We start from the raw sequence: 15,615 nt of genomic DNA, 5'->3' as shown, positions 1-15,615 counted from the left end.
ATTCCATCAATAGGGGCCGGTAGAGTGGAGGGATCGTTGAGCACTAATGTTGCTATTGCCAAATAATTACAACCTGAGAAAAAAGTTTTTGATTTCAAATTTCAAAACCTTAAAATTGATAGTTTTCTATTCATTCTCCTCCCAAAACACAACCAAACGATAAAATAATATGTAAAAATTTGTGTGAGACGGTTTTACGGGTCTTATTTTGTGAGGCTGATGTCTTATTTGGATCATCCACGAAAAGATATTACTTTTTATGCTAAAAATATTAATTTTTATTGTGAATATCGTTAGGGTTGATCCGTCCCACATATAAAGATTGGTGAGACTGTCTCACAAAAGACCTACTCAAAATAACAAGGCAACTTAATGTCAAGGTTAAGATGTTTGATTTTTTCCAACATATTTTTATATCTAATATTTGACTCAAATTCTACAATATTTTGAGATGTTTTTATATTGTATGTATCTTTCTATTTATTATTTTAATATTACATATCGTTTATTATCGCATCCCAAGAACCGAAGCATATTGGAGCATGCCACATGGAGGAGACACAAACGAGGCCAGGCAGGTGCAAGTAAATTGAATCTACAAAAGAACTTGCGTGATGTCTCCTTCACAATCATTTCTTGTTGGCTTAGACATGATCCTCGTGATGCAATGCCCAACCTATCTACCTATTAATTAAGCTAACCCACACTTATTTTCTAAATTCTCTATTTTTTTTATCCACATACCATATTCCAATATTATCTATGACGTCTCAATTTTGGATTATTGAATAAGTAGATCGACTATAAATTTACATTTCTAACATTATATGAAATGAAAGACGGTCATCTTTTTCTAATAGGAGCTAGCAGCACTAAGAGAGAGCCAGAAATCTTTTGACTTGGAGGTAAAAACGAGATATCAAGATCTATTTAGTTTTTAGTTCAAATCTCAGTTGTGTCGATATTTTAGTTAAATTAAAATCCAATTGGCCATTATATATAACAAAGAGACAAAATATTATCAACATATCGTGCGCATTTATAATTTAAGATAAGATATTAAAGCCATCATATTTATACTCATCACCGACTTGCGTAGGACTTCAAAACAACAAAATGATCGCATCGAGAATCTTCTAACATAAAACCCATTTTCTGTCTCTTGCATGAGATTTATTTCCATGAAAGCAGAAGTGAGAGCTCGAGAGTCACTCCTCGGTAACATTGACCAATTCATATTCAACTAGGGAGAGATTGTTATCCTCCTTAACAGTGAAGCTTGCCGGTTCAGCCATTTCTAAACGTCCCCATTTATCCACAGCCAGCCTCATTGATCCTTTAAACATGTCAATTTTCGCATTTCGTAGAATTACCGTAGCATCTGGCTTCATTAGTTTCACTGCACATAACAAGTGTCAGAAGGATAATCTAAATCTTGTATAAAAGGGAACAACCATTTGGCTTTGAGGCGCTAGAGTTGGTGAGAGAGGACTTTCCAACAATGAGCTTTAAAATGCACGACACTAAAAATAACTAACCCACCCTACTCTGGATTAGTATTGATATTCATCCCCATCCCCAATCACATAAACAGTGTAGAAAGCTACAGATTATTGACATTTTATCATTTCATTTGGTCTGGGTGCATCAGCAATCATAATTTTCAGGTATCAGAATTAATATATATTGAAAAAAAAGAGACCTGACTTTATAATAACTCTAAAACAAGTGTTCAAGCTATTTTTTTTGTATCAAATCAGCATCATTGTAGATATATCTCCAGAAAAGGAATGCATTATAAAATGGTCAATACATCAATGAAACAAAAATATAGCAATCTACCTTGATCATTTCTAGCCGTAAACACAATCACTCCAGTTTCATCTCCCACCAGACATTCGGCTATTCGCACTGGACCAACTTGAGGCTTGTCTGGCTTGCCCTTTTGCATGACAGTATTGGAACTGACAACTTTTACTACAAGATTGTGTCCGTTTGTGCCAGGCCGAAGCTGATCCACCTTGGAGAAAACTGGCTTCCTCAAAGCTGATTTTGTTTCAGCCATTTGAATCAAACCTACCACATGTAAAAATATCACAAAAGGTCAATTTTTAGGAAGAATTGAATAGAACAAATGTACAAACATTTACTCAAAAATGCTAATGTCACTAGGCCTACAGCGGAGAAATAGAGTGACTAGTTAGTTAAGGAGACTCTTCCACCACATCTTTTAAACTCTCTCTGGGCCTAACAGTGGAGAAATAGTTGAAACTAGATATCAGACAAGAGATTGTGGGAAAAGTTCTCATATTATATTATTAAATGCACATGTCTTTTAGGAAGCCACAACCCACAAGCACCATAATGGGAAATGGTGGGCAAGAGAACTTGGGCCAACCCCATATAGTATCTCAACAAAAAGACACAATCCCCAAGACATGCAACCGCTATTCAGCACGAAACACTAGCTGGAAGATTCCCGCGGATCAACCTACATATTCGTGCTATGAACAAATTGTGTGCAATGAAAACGCAGAGAAACCACGATTTTGCAAACGAATCGTAGAAACAACGCATGAATAAGCAATTTAAAGCTCAAACAGGAAGCCAATACCATCTCGATCAAAAAACTTAAATACCAGGCCCCCACATTTTCTAGTATTATCGTCAAATTAATCACAATCGTCGAAGAAGAAACGAAGTCACATCACTCGCTAGGAAAAACATCAGACTGAGAATCAGTTCAAAACTAGGTATTTTCAAGCTACGAATCTAAACCACGCCTAAAACTACAGTGAAAACAAAGAAAACAAACAAAATCCACATACGATAGAAAGCAGATTACGACTTGGTCGAAATTGAAGCAACAAATTGAACAGGTGTTCTGATAATCGATAGATTAGATTACCAGTTGAAGGAATGGGAATCAACAAATAGAATTTCTCGATTTGCAGAATTTATTCGCCTCCGCGAGTCTATGAAGGCGACCTTCGAATACGCTTAAATGACGATTCATTTGCTAATAAACCGTTGATTTTGTCTCATCTCATCTTATCTTACTAGTAAAATGGATTAGTAACGAATAAATTATACGCGACAATAATTTAATTTTATTTTTAATGCAATACTCCATAAAATTTATTAATCTTCAAAAGGAGGTTTACATTGTTATGGATAAAATTAAGAATTACATTAAAAATATCAAAATTCGTCTCGATCAAGGAGTATTTACTTGTCACATAACATGTTCAATTTTGAACTGTTTCTGAATAAATACACGACAAGCTGTGATAGTGAGACCAAAGTTAGTGACATATAGTACATTTGAATAGAGATCAGCTGAGACAATTATTTTGTCAAAACTCAATTTTTTTTATCAACATAGAACATTGTAGATTGCTAGTGTTTCCACTTCCTTTACCACTGCTGCTCCTTGACGATGATATATTCTGCATATCATAAAAGAACCATTTGAGTCTCGAATAAACAGACCAACAAATATCCTTCTTCTGTCACCGCTCCGTCAAACGCTTGCTCTGGAGATTTAGTTTAGTAGGAACACAGTTTCGCAGCAGACGGCATGCAAAAATTACTAAAAAAAATATATTCTCATATTAATAATATTAAAAATGTATTTTATAATCTAATAATACGAAGGTTAACTTGAACGATAAAAAATAAACAATCAACTCTAATTATTTGAATTTTTGCATTGTTACGTGATTTTTTTTTATATTATAGTATTATATACACGCATCCTACAACACATGTACACATCCTACGTAGGCTTATTTTTTTTATTTCGACATTCGTTTAATAAATTATATAAAAAAGACATGAGAATGGATTCACATCGTATTAGTCGATACACGCAGCTCAAGCTATGGAAAATCAAAGTAGACAACCCGATTGCGACTCAGGCTCCCCGCCACTGTCTTCCCTGCTTGAGTTCACACTTCCCAAATCATCTCCGCCTCTCTCCCGCCGCAACAGTGGGGAGCACATATCGCTCTCGCTGCCGCGTTCGTCGATTTCATCTGATCGGACGACAATCGATCATGGGCTGTCTCCGGAAAGAGACAAACATCAGCCGCCGGTGGTGGTGGTGAATCGCGCTGTCTCGGAGCATCCGGTGGCCGGCGTGGGATCCAAAACTGATCCAGAGGGCGGTGATGGAGGTGTGGTTTGGAGGGTTAGACCGTCGTTGTCGATACTGAGAAGCGCGAAGAGGAGGAAGTTGGTGAAAAGGGCTGCTCTGGGATTCAGGAGTTTTGGGTTTTTGTTTTGCTTGGTTTCGTTTTCAGTGATGGCAGCTGATAGAAACCAGGGCTGGGCTCTTGATTCATTTGATCTCTACAAAGAGTTCAGGTCTGAATTGTTCTCTCATTTTTAACTTCGTACAATTTTGCATAATAAACTGAACCCTTTATTTTTCTTGTCTTCACTAGTTGTACTGTGGAATACTGTGTTTGATATATTTTCTTTTGGAAATCGAAATGGGATTTTGCAGATATTGTATATCAGTGAATATTATAGGCTGTGTGTACTCTGGAGCTCAGGCAATTGATTTGTCTTTCGACTTGACTACCGGAAAGTATGCTGTGCAGCATAGAAAGCAACTCAGATATTACTTCGATTTCGTTTTTGATCAGGCAAGTTGTTAAATTTATTACTTGGAAAGTATTGGTGATGATAATTTTGCCAAATATTTGCACATTGATGGAGAAATGTATTTCATTTTCTGGTTATTAAGATCCAAATTGTTGTCGATCATCACAGTGGCAAGAAAATGTTCAGGACATAATCCTTTAGGTGGTATAAAAAGAATATATGCAAGCTTCGTTTTTTGACAAGAAATTTAGATATGAAATTTGAATGCATTTTAAATTTCTTTGTTGAAGTCTCTGTCTTTTACTTTGCTGTCGAGTTTATCCTTTTGTCTTGCCTACTAAGTCATTCCACGGATAGAACTGCAATGCAATTTATTATTTTTTTTGCTACCATTCGATTGTTTTCATCCTATTTTACTATACTTCACGGGATTTTTGCTACTAAGTTCGATTGCATCAACTTAGTACTTTAAAGCGAAGAAGAAAAAGGGGCATTTTTGGCATGAGAAGGTGGGATGAAAAAGAGGGAGAGAATTCATTCACAGCTAGCCTTTTTTCCACTTAAATGCCTACAATGCCCTACATTTTGTCCATTTCACATTTAAGTTTCAAACTTTATTCTCATTGAAAGTAGTATCGGCTCTGTTTTTTTATCCATTTTTTATCTCATCATGGATTTATCTCTTATCCGGACAATCTTCTAACTTTCTTGGTTTGATTGGCCTCAAATTATGCTTGCTATATCAATTAGTACATAGTCTTGATAGGCCGATATAACTACTCAATCCTCAATTCTTACAACATCTTACTGCCATCATCGGTTAGCCTTGTTGAGGTTTGAAGCAATGCACTCCACTTAAATTACATGATTAGTGATGGGTATTATTTTGTGGTGGCAGGTGATTGCTTACCTTCTGATATCGGCATCTTCATCAGCCACGCTTCGGATTGATGACTGGCAATTGAATTGGGGAAAGGACAAGTTCCCAGACATGGCAACAGCGTCCATATCAATGTCTTTCCTTGCATTTCTTGCCCTTGCCTCGAGTTCTCTCATATCTGGTTATACCCTCTGCACATCCAAATCTATCTAGCAACAATTTTACTTCATCAGCCTTGTTGCTACCTCTTAGGTAAAATTGTGATGAATTTATATGCAGAAAATAAGCTCTGTTGATGTAAATTTTCCCAACTGTATATGCATATTCAAGGTATTGAGTCCATATTTGTATGATATACATACTGATGCTTAGAATTTATACTGAACAGATTACAGTTGCTGCCTCTGATATTGGCTGGCTTGTGTTTGTTATTCGTAGGCTCAGGGCTGAGTATTCATATTTACCCAGTCACAATATAAAAAAAACAATTTTGAATTGCATCAATCTTTACTTTTAATTAATAAATAAGATAAGGCTGATACGGCTTTTAAATATGTGTATTATTATGTAAGAAAATAATATTTTATGATGTCGATTATTTTTTGTCAGAGTTTTTACATTGTAGTTTGATATTAGTCCAATTTGATCCAGATTTAGGTGAGTGTCAAAAATATTTCGACCCAAATGATTGTATACCTAGTAACCAGGGCTTACTCCGAGCCTCATATTTTCAGAGCTTGCCCTTGCATCGACACGTCAAAGCCCAAAGCAAATTTTCAAGATGCAAGCGTGTGGTTTTATTTAAATATTGCGTAGGATATAGTTTGCTAAGCTTATCTAATGCATATGATTCCCATGTGTGTGTGTGCGCGCGCACTAAAATGGTTATACCATACCCCAGAGTGTTTGGTCTGAGTGCCGATCTTAAATCAAATTTTTGGTTCTTGGTAAAAAAAATTGGGTATAGTTCCATCGACGTTTCGCCTTAGTAACACTAAAAAAAGACGAGATCTCGAGTTTGAGACTTAGAATTCTAAACACCTCATATCTAATCTAAATGTAGAAAAATGATCGAGTGTAGTCCCATATTACAAAAGTAATTGTCACTGGAATAACATCAAATAACTACATGATATTTGAAATTCGTTGTCAAGCAGATTTCTTCAAATTTGTCGAAATCTCAATTTTCGAATCCAAATGCAACATCAAGAAATTATTCAACAAAAAAAAAAAGACCACTGCCTATATATAATAATGGATTAAAGCATTCACCCAAATTGTTTCAAACTTAGGCTTTCCGGTATGATTATTTAATAAAGCAATGCACTCAACTAATTAACATGATTGAGATAGTTGGTAGCATGATGCCAAATATTTGGTCTTAGATTAGACAAAACAAAACAATTAAAATCCCAGCAACTACCAAAATGTTACGACTCATGCAAACTGTACCCATCACAATTATTTATTTTTTTTCAGGATGGTTCCAGCACCCTTCCAAATCCAATTATTCTTGAAATCTCGTTTTTTTTTTTTAATTCACTTACGGGTAGAATAGATTGAGTGAACATAATTAATTTGGTGGGGCAGTGGCGGAGCCACATGCACATAAGCTCGGGTGGATAAATTTTTTTTTAAAAAATTATATGTAAATTTAGTATAATTTTGGAATAATATGATATTAGTCCAAGTAGATCAATTTAAATTAATAAAAATTTTAGAGTTTAAAATTCTAACTCGGGTAGAACCATATTTCTGATTCCACCTCATGACAGACTTTGTCATGTAATGCGGCACTAGGAATCTTTTGTAAATGCGATACTAAAAATCATTAATAATTGTGATTAGGATTCAAGGCCGGGTACGAAAGGTTCACCGACCCGCAATATTCTGAGCCCATGACCCAACCACCCAACAAGAGGTCTCACACGTTGGATTTTAATGTATTGCTGGTCTAACTTCAAATAAAGTTTTTTTTTTTAGTTTATTTTTGGAAAATTTTCATTTTAAGTTTCATTTTTATATATTTTTTTAATAGTCTGAATTTTATTTTAACATGTTCATAATTTCATATTACGTCAACTAGATTTTTGTATATATACAAGAGGACGGAAGAGTTTTTGTTTTAACGTAAAATCGAATTAGGAAATGTTCATGTAACTATACCAGTTCAGATGTTGGCAATATCATCCGAACAATCAGAGCCAGAGAGTGGGACAATAATTTCGCAAACTGTAAAGAAAACTTTAAAGAATGTGACAATCAACTTTACACATTTTTTTTGGGAAAAAACAAATATAAAAATAGAACAAAATGCCTTTTTTGTGTAGATTTAATGCATATTTTTTAATATTTCAATAATTAAAACGAGGTTCACAAAGCAAACATATATAATAACAATGGTGATAATACTCGGCTAACTACTAATCAAATCAACATCGGTGTGGTTGATTTTTCAGAATTGAATTCGAATTAAATTGACATCTATGTTATTATTTATATATTAATTAATTAATTAATATATAAATCGATTGTTGAAACATCAATTAATTTAAGTTTGACAATAACAAAAAATATTTTTTTTTCCTTTGAAATAAGGCCTAACTTTAAATTTATTGGTCCCAAGCTATTCTTTTTGGTTGAACTGGTCCCATATTAAATAGAGCTGTACATTACAGCTTGTCAACAAATTCCCCCAATCATTATAGACTTCTTTCAAAAGTACAACCGTCAACATGCAAAAATATTATTATATCTCGAAAATTTTTATAAAATTTTGCGATTTATAAAAAAATTAATCTCTTTGTAATTGATTTTGGTCCGACTCGATGACACAACCATGCTAAGATAAAATAAAAAAATCGATCTATTAACTTCTCGTGTTTATATGAAGTATGTCGTCGTCTATTAATTATTAGTATATATATGCTAACATATATATATAGAGTGAGTCTCATGTGAGACCGTCTCACGGATCATAATCTGTGAGACGGGTCAACCCTACCCATATTAACAATAAAAAGTAATACTCTTAACATAAAGAGTGAGTCTCATGTGAGACCGTCTCACGGGTCATAATCCGTGAGACGGGTCAACCCTATCCATATTCACAATAAAAAGTAATACTCTTAGCATAAAAAGTAATACTTTTTCATGGGTGATCCAAATAAGAGATCCGTCTCCCAAATACGACCCGTGAGACCGTCTCACACAAGTTTTTGCCTAACATAAAAAGTAATATTTTTTCATGGGTGACCCAAATAAGAGATCCGTCTCACAAATACGACCCGTGAGACCATCTCACACGAGTTTTTGTCATATATATAAATTCCATATAAATGATATGAAATTTTATTTGTTGGATGATGTATATAATAATTGCGTAAAGTTAATTCATCCATATAGTTGAAGTCCATGGTTGGAAAGTTTTTAATGACACGGCATGTGTAACGACCATTTATGACGTATTTATTTTGAAACATAAAATTTTGTGTGAGACGGTCTCACAGGTCGTATTTTGTGAGACGAATTTTTTATTTATGTCATCTATAAAAAATATTATTTTTTATGTTAAGATTATTATTTTTTATTGTGAGTATCGGACCGACGCCGTCGCCGCCACGTCAGCTGCCGGACCACTGCCGGATTGTCGGACCACCGTCGCCGGAGTAGAAGAAGAAAAAAAAGAAGAAGGGCAATTTTGTCCTTTTATCAAAATTTTCAAAATTATCCTATACTTAAAAATCTTATCAAACATACTATCATATATTAGATATCTACGACGATCATTTTCTTTATCATTTACGTATTAATCATTAGTTTATTTTATTTTGTAACGAAACGCAGCTTTTGTGTATATATATATACACGTATATATAAGGGTAATTTGTAGAAAAATACCTCTGTCCAAGTTTTTTTTAAGATTCAGTACCCAACAGATTTTTTTTGTATTTTAGTACCTGACAAAACACCATCTTAGGTTTTACTACATATTTCATGTATTTTTACATTTTTACCCTTTTAATTAATAAAAAAATATATAAATACTTATTTTTGTTGGACATCTACTATATCCACTCATCAATCCCAATGCATTTGGATGACATGTATATTTAATTTAAATATTTTTTATTAAAAAAACAAATTCACAACTAATTGAATTTTTTGAAATACTTAGTTTTATTTATGAAATACTTAATTTCAATTTTAAAATACTTGATTCAGTAAATGAAATACTCAGAATGTTTATTAAAAACTGGATATTCGAAGATGCATTTAAAAAAAACAAATTCGCAACTAATTGAATTTTTTGAAATACTTAGTTTTACATGTAAAATACTTAATTTCAATTTTAAAATACTTGATTTAGTAAATGAAATACTCAGAATGTGTATTAAAAACCAGGATATTCGAGTATGTATTTAAAAAAAAAAACAAATTCGCAACTAATTAATTTTTTTGAAATACTTAGTTTTGCTTGTGAAATATTTAATTTAAATTTTAAAATACTTGATTTACTAAATGAAATACTCAGAATGTGTATTAAAAAGCTGGATATTCGAATATGCATTTAAAAAAAAAACAAATTCGTAACTAACTGAATTTTTTGAAATATTTAGTTTTACTTGTGAAATACTTAATTTTAATTTTAAAACTACTTGATTTAGTAAATGAAATACTCAGAATGTGTATTAAAAACTGGATATTTGAATATGCATTTAAAAAAAAAAACAAATTCGCAACTAATTGAATTTTTGAAATACTTAGTTTTACTTGTGAAATACTTAATTTTAATTTTAAAATACTTGATTTAGTAAATGAAATACTCAGAATGGGTATTAAAAAGCTGGATATTCGAATATGCATTTAAAAAAAAAACAAAGCCGCAACTAATTGAATTATTTGAAATACTTAGTTTTACTTGTGAAATACTTAATTTTAATTTTAAAATACTTGATTGATTAAATGAAATACTGATAATGTGTATTAAAAAACTGGATATTCGAATATGCATTTTAAAAGAATCGCAACTAATTGAATTTTTTGAAATACTTAGTTTTACTTGTGAAATACTTAAATTTAATTTTAAAATACTTGATTTAGTAAATGCAATACTCAGAATGTGTATTAAAAACTTGATATTCGAATATGCATTTAAAAAAAAAAACAATTTGCAACTAATTGAATTTTTTAAAATATTTAGTTTTACTTGTGAAATAATTAATTTCAATTTTAAAATACTTGATTTTGTAAATGAAATACTCAGAATGTGTATTAAAAAACTGGATATTCGAATATGCATTTAAAAAAATTACAACTAATTGAATTTTTTAAAATACTTAGGTTTACTTATGAAATACTTAATTTTAATTTTAAAATATTTGATTTAGTAAATGAAATACTTAGAATGTTGTATTAAAATACTGGATATTCGAATATGTAACGTAATTTCATCAAATGCTCGCATTTTCTTCCAAGATGCATTTAAATGACATGTTCATTTCATTTTAAAATACTTGATTTGGTAAATGAGATACTCAGAATGTGTATTAAAATACTGGATAAGTACCTAATTTTAGTTTCAAAATACTTGATTTCATAAATGAGATACTTAAAATAGATAATAAAATACTGGATATTCGAATATGATTATGATGCAATTTCAATGCAAATGAAATTTTAACAAATATATTGCTCATCATTTCTCATGAAATAAAAATAACAATTTATTTCGGTATACAAATAAAGAACTTACTTTTACTCCGGGACAAGTATGCTACTATATTTTTGTTAAAAGTAAGTGATATCTTCAAGGACACGTGATCGCCAACCTCAAAATTCAACGGCCTGTGTCTCACATCAGCATAACTCTTCTGTCTCGACTGTGCTGTCTTCATCATCTCTCGAATATCAGCAACAACATCAGCTGTCTGTTGGACCAACTCTGGACCCAACATCTTTCTCTCACCAATCTCGTCCCAATATAAGGGTGATCTACATTTCCTGCCATAAAGTGCTTCATATGGCGCCATGCCAATCGTCGCTTGATAGCTGTTATTGTACGTGAACTCAACAAGAGGAAATTTGGAATCCCAGCTACCAGGATAATCGATAGTACAAGCTCTGAGCATATCCTCTAAAATCTGAATAACTCTCTCTGATTGACCGTCGCTCTGGGGATGATATGCTGTACTGAATGCTAACCGTGTACCCAAGGCTCTGTGCAAACTCTTCCAAAACTCTGAAGTAAATGAAATACTCAGAATGCGAGCATTTGGTGAACTTACGTTGCATATTCGAATTTCCAGTATTTTAATACTCATTCTGAGTATCTCATTTAAGAAATCAAGTATTTTAAAATTGAAATTAGGTATTTCGCAAGTAAAACTAAGTACTTGAAAAAGTTCAATGCTTAGTTGCGAATTTGTTTTTTTAACAATAAAAAAAATAATTAAATGAAATGAACATGTCATCCAAATGGATCTTGGATGGAAATACGAGCATTTGATGAACTTGCGTTGTATATTCGAATATCCAGTTTTTTTATACACATTCTGAGTATTTCATTTACTAAATCAAGTATTTTAAAATTTAAATTAAGTATTTCATAAGTAAAACTAAGTATTTCAAAAAATTCAATTAGTTGCGATTTTTTTAAATGATTATTCGAATATCCAGTTTTTAATACACATTATGAGTATTTCATTTACTAAATCAAGTATTTCAAAATTAAAATTAAGTATTTCACAAGTAAAACTAAGTATTTCAAAAAATTCAATTAGTTGCGAATTTGTTTTTTTAATGCATATTCGAATATCCTGTTTTTTAATACACATTCTGAGTATTTCATTTACAAAATCAAGTATTTTAAAATTGAAATTAATTATTTCACAAGTAAAACTAAGTATTTCAAAAAATTCAATTAGTTGCGAATTTTTTTTTTTTTAATGCATATTCGAATATCCAGTTTTTAATACACATTATGAGTATTTCATTTACTAAATCAAGTATTTTAAAATTAAAGTTAAGTATTTCACAAGTAAAACTATGTATTTCAAAAAATTCAATTAGTTGTGAATTTGTTTTTTTTTTAAATGCATATTCGAATATCCAGTTTTTAATACACATTATGAGTATTTCATTTACTAAATCAAGTATTTTAAAATTAAAATTAAGTATTTCACAAGTAAAACTAAGTATTTCAAAAAATTCAATTAGTTGCGAATTTGTTTTTTTTTAAATGCATATTCGAATATCCAGTTTTTAATACACATTATGAGTATTTCATTTACTAAATCAAGTATTTTAAAATTTAAATTAAGTATTTCACAAGTAAAACTAAGTATTTCAAAAAATTCAATTAGTTGTGAATTTGTTTTTTTATTTAAATGCATATTCGAATATCCAGTTTTTTAATACACATTCTGAGTATTTCATTTACTAAATCAAGTATTTTAAAATGAAATGAACATGTCATCTAAATGCATCTTGGAAGTAAATGCGAGCATTTAGTGAACTTACGTTACATATTAGAATATATAGTATTTTAATACAACATTCTAAGTATTTCATTTACCCCTCGCTAATCTACTTAATTCGTTCGACAATGATCTATGATTTCCACGAGATTTCATATCCAATTGAACACGCCCTCTCAAGCTATGCCAAACTAATTCAACTCAGTGAAGTAATTAAATCTCTTTAATTATTTATCAAGGGTGAATTGCATGTCGTTTTATTAAATCCACTAGCTTTCGACCTACTGAACTATGACTATCGAAGTATATCCGACTTCATATTTATCTGTAAATTTTAAATCCACGGATTAAATTACTTGTTCCTATCACGAGATATTATCTCGAAGAACATTGTCCAGAAATCTTCAAATCTTCACGCTAAGCCTTTTTTCTTTTTCAAAGCTTTGTGGCTGCTGAAAAGTTCTTGAACATGTCATCCAAATGCATCTTGGATGGAAACGTGAACACTTGGTGAACTTATGTTACATATTCGAATATCCAGTATTTTAATACTCATTACAAGTATCTCATTTACCTTAAACTGAAATTAATTATTTCGCAAGTAAAACTAAATACTTAAAAAAGTTCAATGCTTAATTGCGAATTTTTTTAAAAAAATAAAGAAAATATCTAAATAAAATGAACATGTCATCCAAATTCATCTTGGATAAAATTCAATTAGTTGCGAATTTGTTTTTTTTAATGCATATTCGAATATCCAGTTTTTTAATACACATTCTGAGTATTTCATTTACACAATCAAGTATTTTAAAATTGAAATTAATTATTTCACAAGTAAAACTAAGTATTTCAAAAAATTCAATTAGTTGCGAATTTGTTTTTTTTTTTTAATGCATATTCGAATATCCAGTTTTTAATACACATTCTGAGTATTTCATTTACTAAATCAAGTATTTTAAAATTAAAATTAAGTATTTCACAAGTAAAACTAAGTATTTCAAAAAATTCAATCAGTTGTGAATTTTTTTTTAAATACATATTCGAATATCCAGTTTTTAATACACATTATGAGTATTTCATTTACTAAATCAAGTATTTTAAAATTAAAATTATAAATTTCACAAGTAAAACTAAGTATTTCAAAAAATTCAATTAGTTGCGAATTTGTTTTTTTTAAATGCATATTCGAATATCCAGCTTTTTAATACACATTCTGAGTATTTCATTTACTAAATTAAGTATTTTAAAATTAAAATTAAGTATTTCACAAATAAAACTAAGTATTTCAAAAATTCAATTAGTTGCAAATTTGTTTTTTTAATGCATATTCGAATATCCAGTTTTTAATACACATTCTTAGTATTTCATTTACTAAATCAAGTAGTTTTAAAATTAAAATTAAGTATTTCACAAGTAAAACTAAATATTTCAAAAAATTGAGTTAGTTACGAATTTGTTTTTTTTTTAAATGTATATTCGAATATCCAGCTTTTTAATACACATTATGAGTATTTTATTTACTAAATCAAGTATTTTAAAATTTAAATTAAGTATTTCATAAGTAAAACTAAGTATTTCAAAAAATTCAATTAGTTAAGAATTTTTTTTTAAATGCATATTCGAATATCCAGTTTTTTAATTCACATTCTTAGTATTTCATTTACTCAATCAAGTATTTTAAAATTAAAATTAAATATTTCACATGTAAAACTAAGTATTTCAAAAAATTCAATTAGTTGCGAATTTGTTTTTTTTTAATGCTTATTCGAATATCCAGCTTTTAAATACATATTCTGAGTATTTCATTTACTAAATTAAGTATTTAAATTTAAAATTAAGTATTTGACAAGTAAAACTAAGTATTTCAAAAAATTCAATTAGTTGCGAATTTATTTTTTTTAATGCATATTCGAATATCTAGTTTTTAATACACATTCTGAGTATTTTATTTACTAAATCAAGTAGTTTTAAAATTAAAATTAAGTATTTCACAAGTAAAACTAAATATTTCAAAAAATTCAGTTAGTTACGAATTTGTTTTTTTTTTTAAATACATATTTGAATATCCAGCTTTTTAATACACATTCTGAGTATTTCATTTACTAAATCAAGTATTTTAAAATTTAAATTAAGTATTTCAAAAAAAAAATTACGTATTTCAAAAAATTCAATTAGTTGCGAATTTTTTTTTTTTTAAATGCATACTCTAATATCCAGTTTTTTAATACACATTCTGAGTATTTCATTTACTAAATCAAGTATTTTAAAATTTAAATTAAGTATTTTACAAGTAAAACTAAGTATTTCAAAAAATTCAATTAGTTGCGAATTTTTTTTTTAAATGCTTATTCGAATATCCAGTTTTTAATAAATATTCTAAGTATTTCATTTAATGAATCAAGTATTTTAAAATTGAAATTAAGTATTTCATAAGTAAAACTAAGTATTTCAAAAAATTCAATTAGTTGTGAATTTGTTTTTTTTAATAAAAAAATATTTAAATTAAATATACATGTCATCCAAATACATTGGGATTGATGAGTGGATATAGTAGATGTCCAACAAAAATAAGTATTTATATACTTTTTTATTAATTAAAAGGGTAAAAATGTAAAAATACATTAAATATGTAGTAAAACCTAAGTT

The 15,615-nt window shown here is 29.8% G+C and overlaps 2 protein-coding genes across 4 annotated transcripts; one reads left to right on the top strand and one right to left on the bottom strand.

Annotated features, from left to right (window-relative positions):
* Positions 1 to 1,048: 1,048 nt before the first annotated feature.
* Positions 1,049 to 3,060, bottom strand: LOC140821586 (uncharacterized protein At4g28440-like). Of its 3 annotated transcripts, none has more exons than XM_073182112.1 (3): positions 2,849 to 2,999; positions 1,843 to 2,076; positions 1,049 to 1,399 (listed from the first exon to the last, which is right to left on the bottom strand). In XM_073182112.1, exons 2-3 carry the CDS (start codon positions 2,063 to 2,065, stop codon positions 1,209 to 1,211), a joined length of 414 nt encoding a protein of 137 aa, XP_073038213.1. In that variant the 5' UTR covers positions 2,066 to 2,076; positions 2,849 to 2,999; the 3' UTR covers positions 1,049 to 1,208. The 3 variants fall into 3 exon arrangements, with proteins under 3 accessions (XP_073038213.1, XP_073038212.1, XP_073038211.1); XM_073182111.1 differs by having other exon boundaries at positions 1,050 to 1,399; positions 2,829 to 2,997; XM_073182110.1 differs by having other exon boundaries at positions 1,054 to 1,399; positions 2,909 to 3,060.
* Positions 3,061 to 3,868: 808 nt separating this feature from the next.
* On the top strand, positions 3,869 to 5,884 carry LOC140821618 (CASP-like protein 4A3). Its single transcript, XM_073182156.1, has 3 exons — positions 3,869 to 4,368; positions 4,511 to 4,652; positions 5,510 to 5,884. Exons 1-3 carry the CDS (start codon positions 3,884 to 3,886, stop codon positions 5,702 to 5,704), a joined length of 822 nt encoding a protein of 273 aa, XP_073038257.1. The 5' UTR covers positions 3,869 to 3,883; the 3' UTR covers positions 5,705 to 5,884.
* The last annotated feature ends 9,731 nt before the right edge of the window (positions 5,885 to 15,615 follow it).

Source organism: Primulina eburnea, unplaced genomic scaffold, assembly GCF_022965805.1.
Source record: "Primulina eburnea isolate SZY01 unplaced genomic scaffold, ASM2296580v1 ctg636_ERROPOS244172, whole genome shotgun sequence".
NCBI classification, from domain to species: Eukaryota; Viridiplantae; Streptophyta; class Magnoliopsida; order Lamiales; family Gesneriaceae; genus Primulina; species Primulina eburnea.
This window is presented reverse-complemented; position numbering and strand designations above follow the sequence as displayed.

What these genes read in the sequence shown, in the direction of transcription:
- LOC140821586 (XM_073182110.1), bottom strand. Translation starts at nt 2,065, where the DNA reads ATGGCTGAAACAAAATCAGCTTTGAGGAAGCCAGTTTTCTCCAAGGTG. An exon ending in TACGGCTAGAAATGATCAAG is followed by an intron (nt 1,400 to 1,842) that starts GTAGATTGCTAT and finishes TGTTATGTGCAG; the next exon opens with TGAAACTAATGAAGCCAGAT.
- LOC140821618 (XM_073182156.1), top strand. Translation starts at nt 3,884, where the DNA reads ATGGAAAATCAAAGTAGACAACCCGATTGCGACTCAGGCTCCCCGCCA. An exon ending in GATCTCTACAAAGAGTTCAG is followed by an intron (nt 4,369 to 4,510) that starts GTCTGAATTGTT and finishes GGGATTTTGCAG; the next exon opens with ATATTGTATATCAGTGAATA. An exon ending in TCGATTTCGTTTTTGATCAG is followed by an intron (nt 4,653 to 5,509) that starts GCAAGTTGTTAA and finishes TTGTGGTGGCAG; the next exon opens with GTGATTGCTTACCTTCTGAT.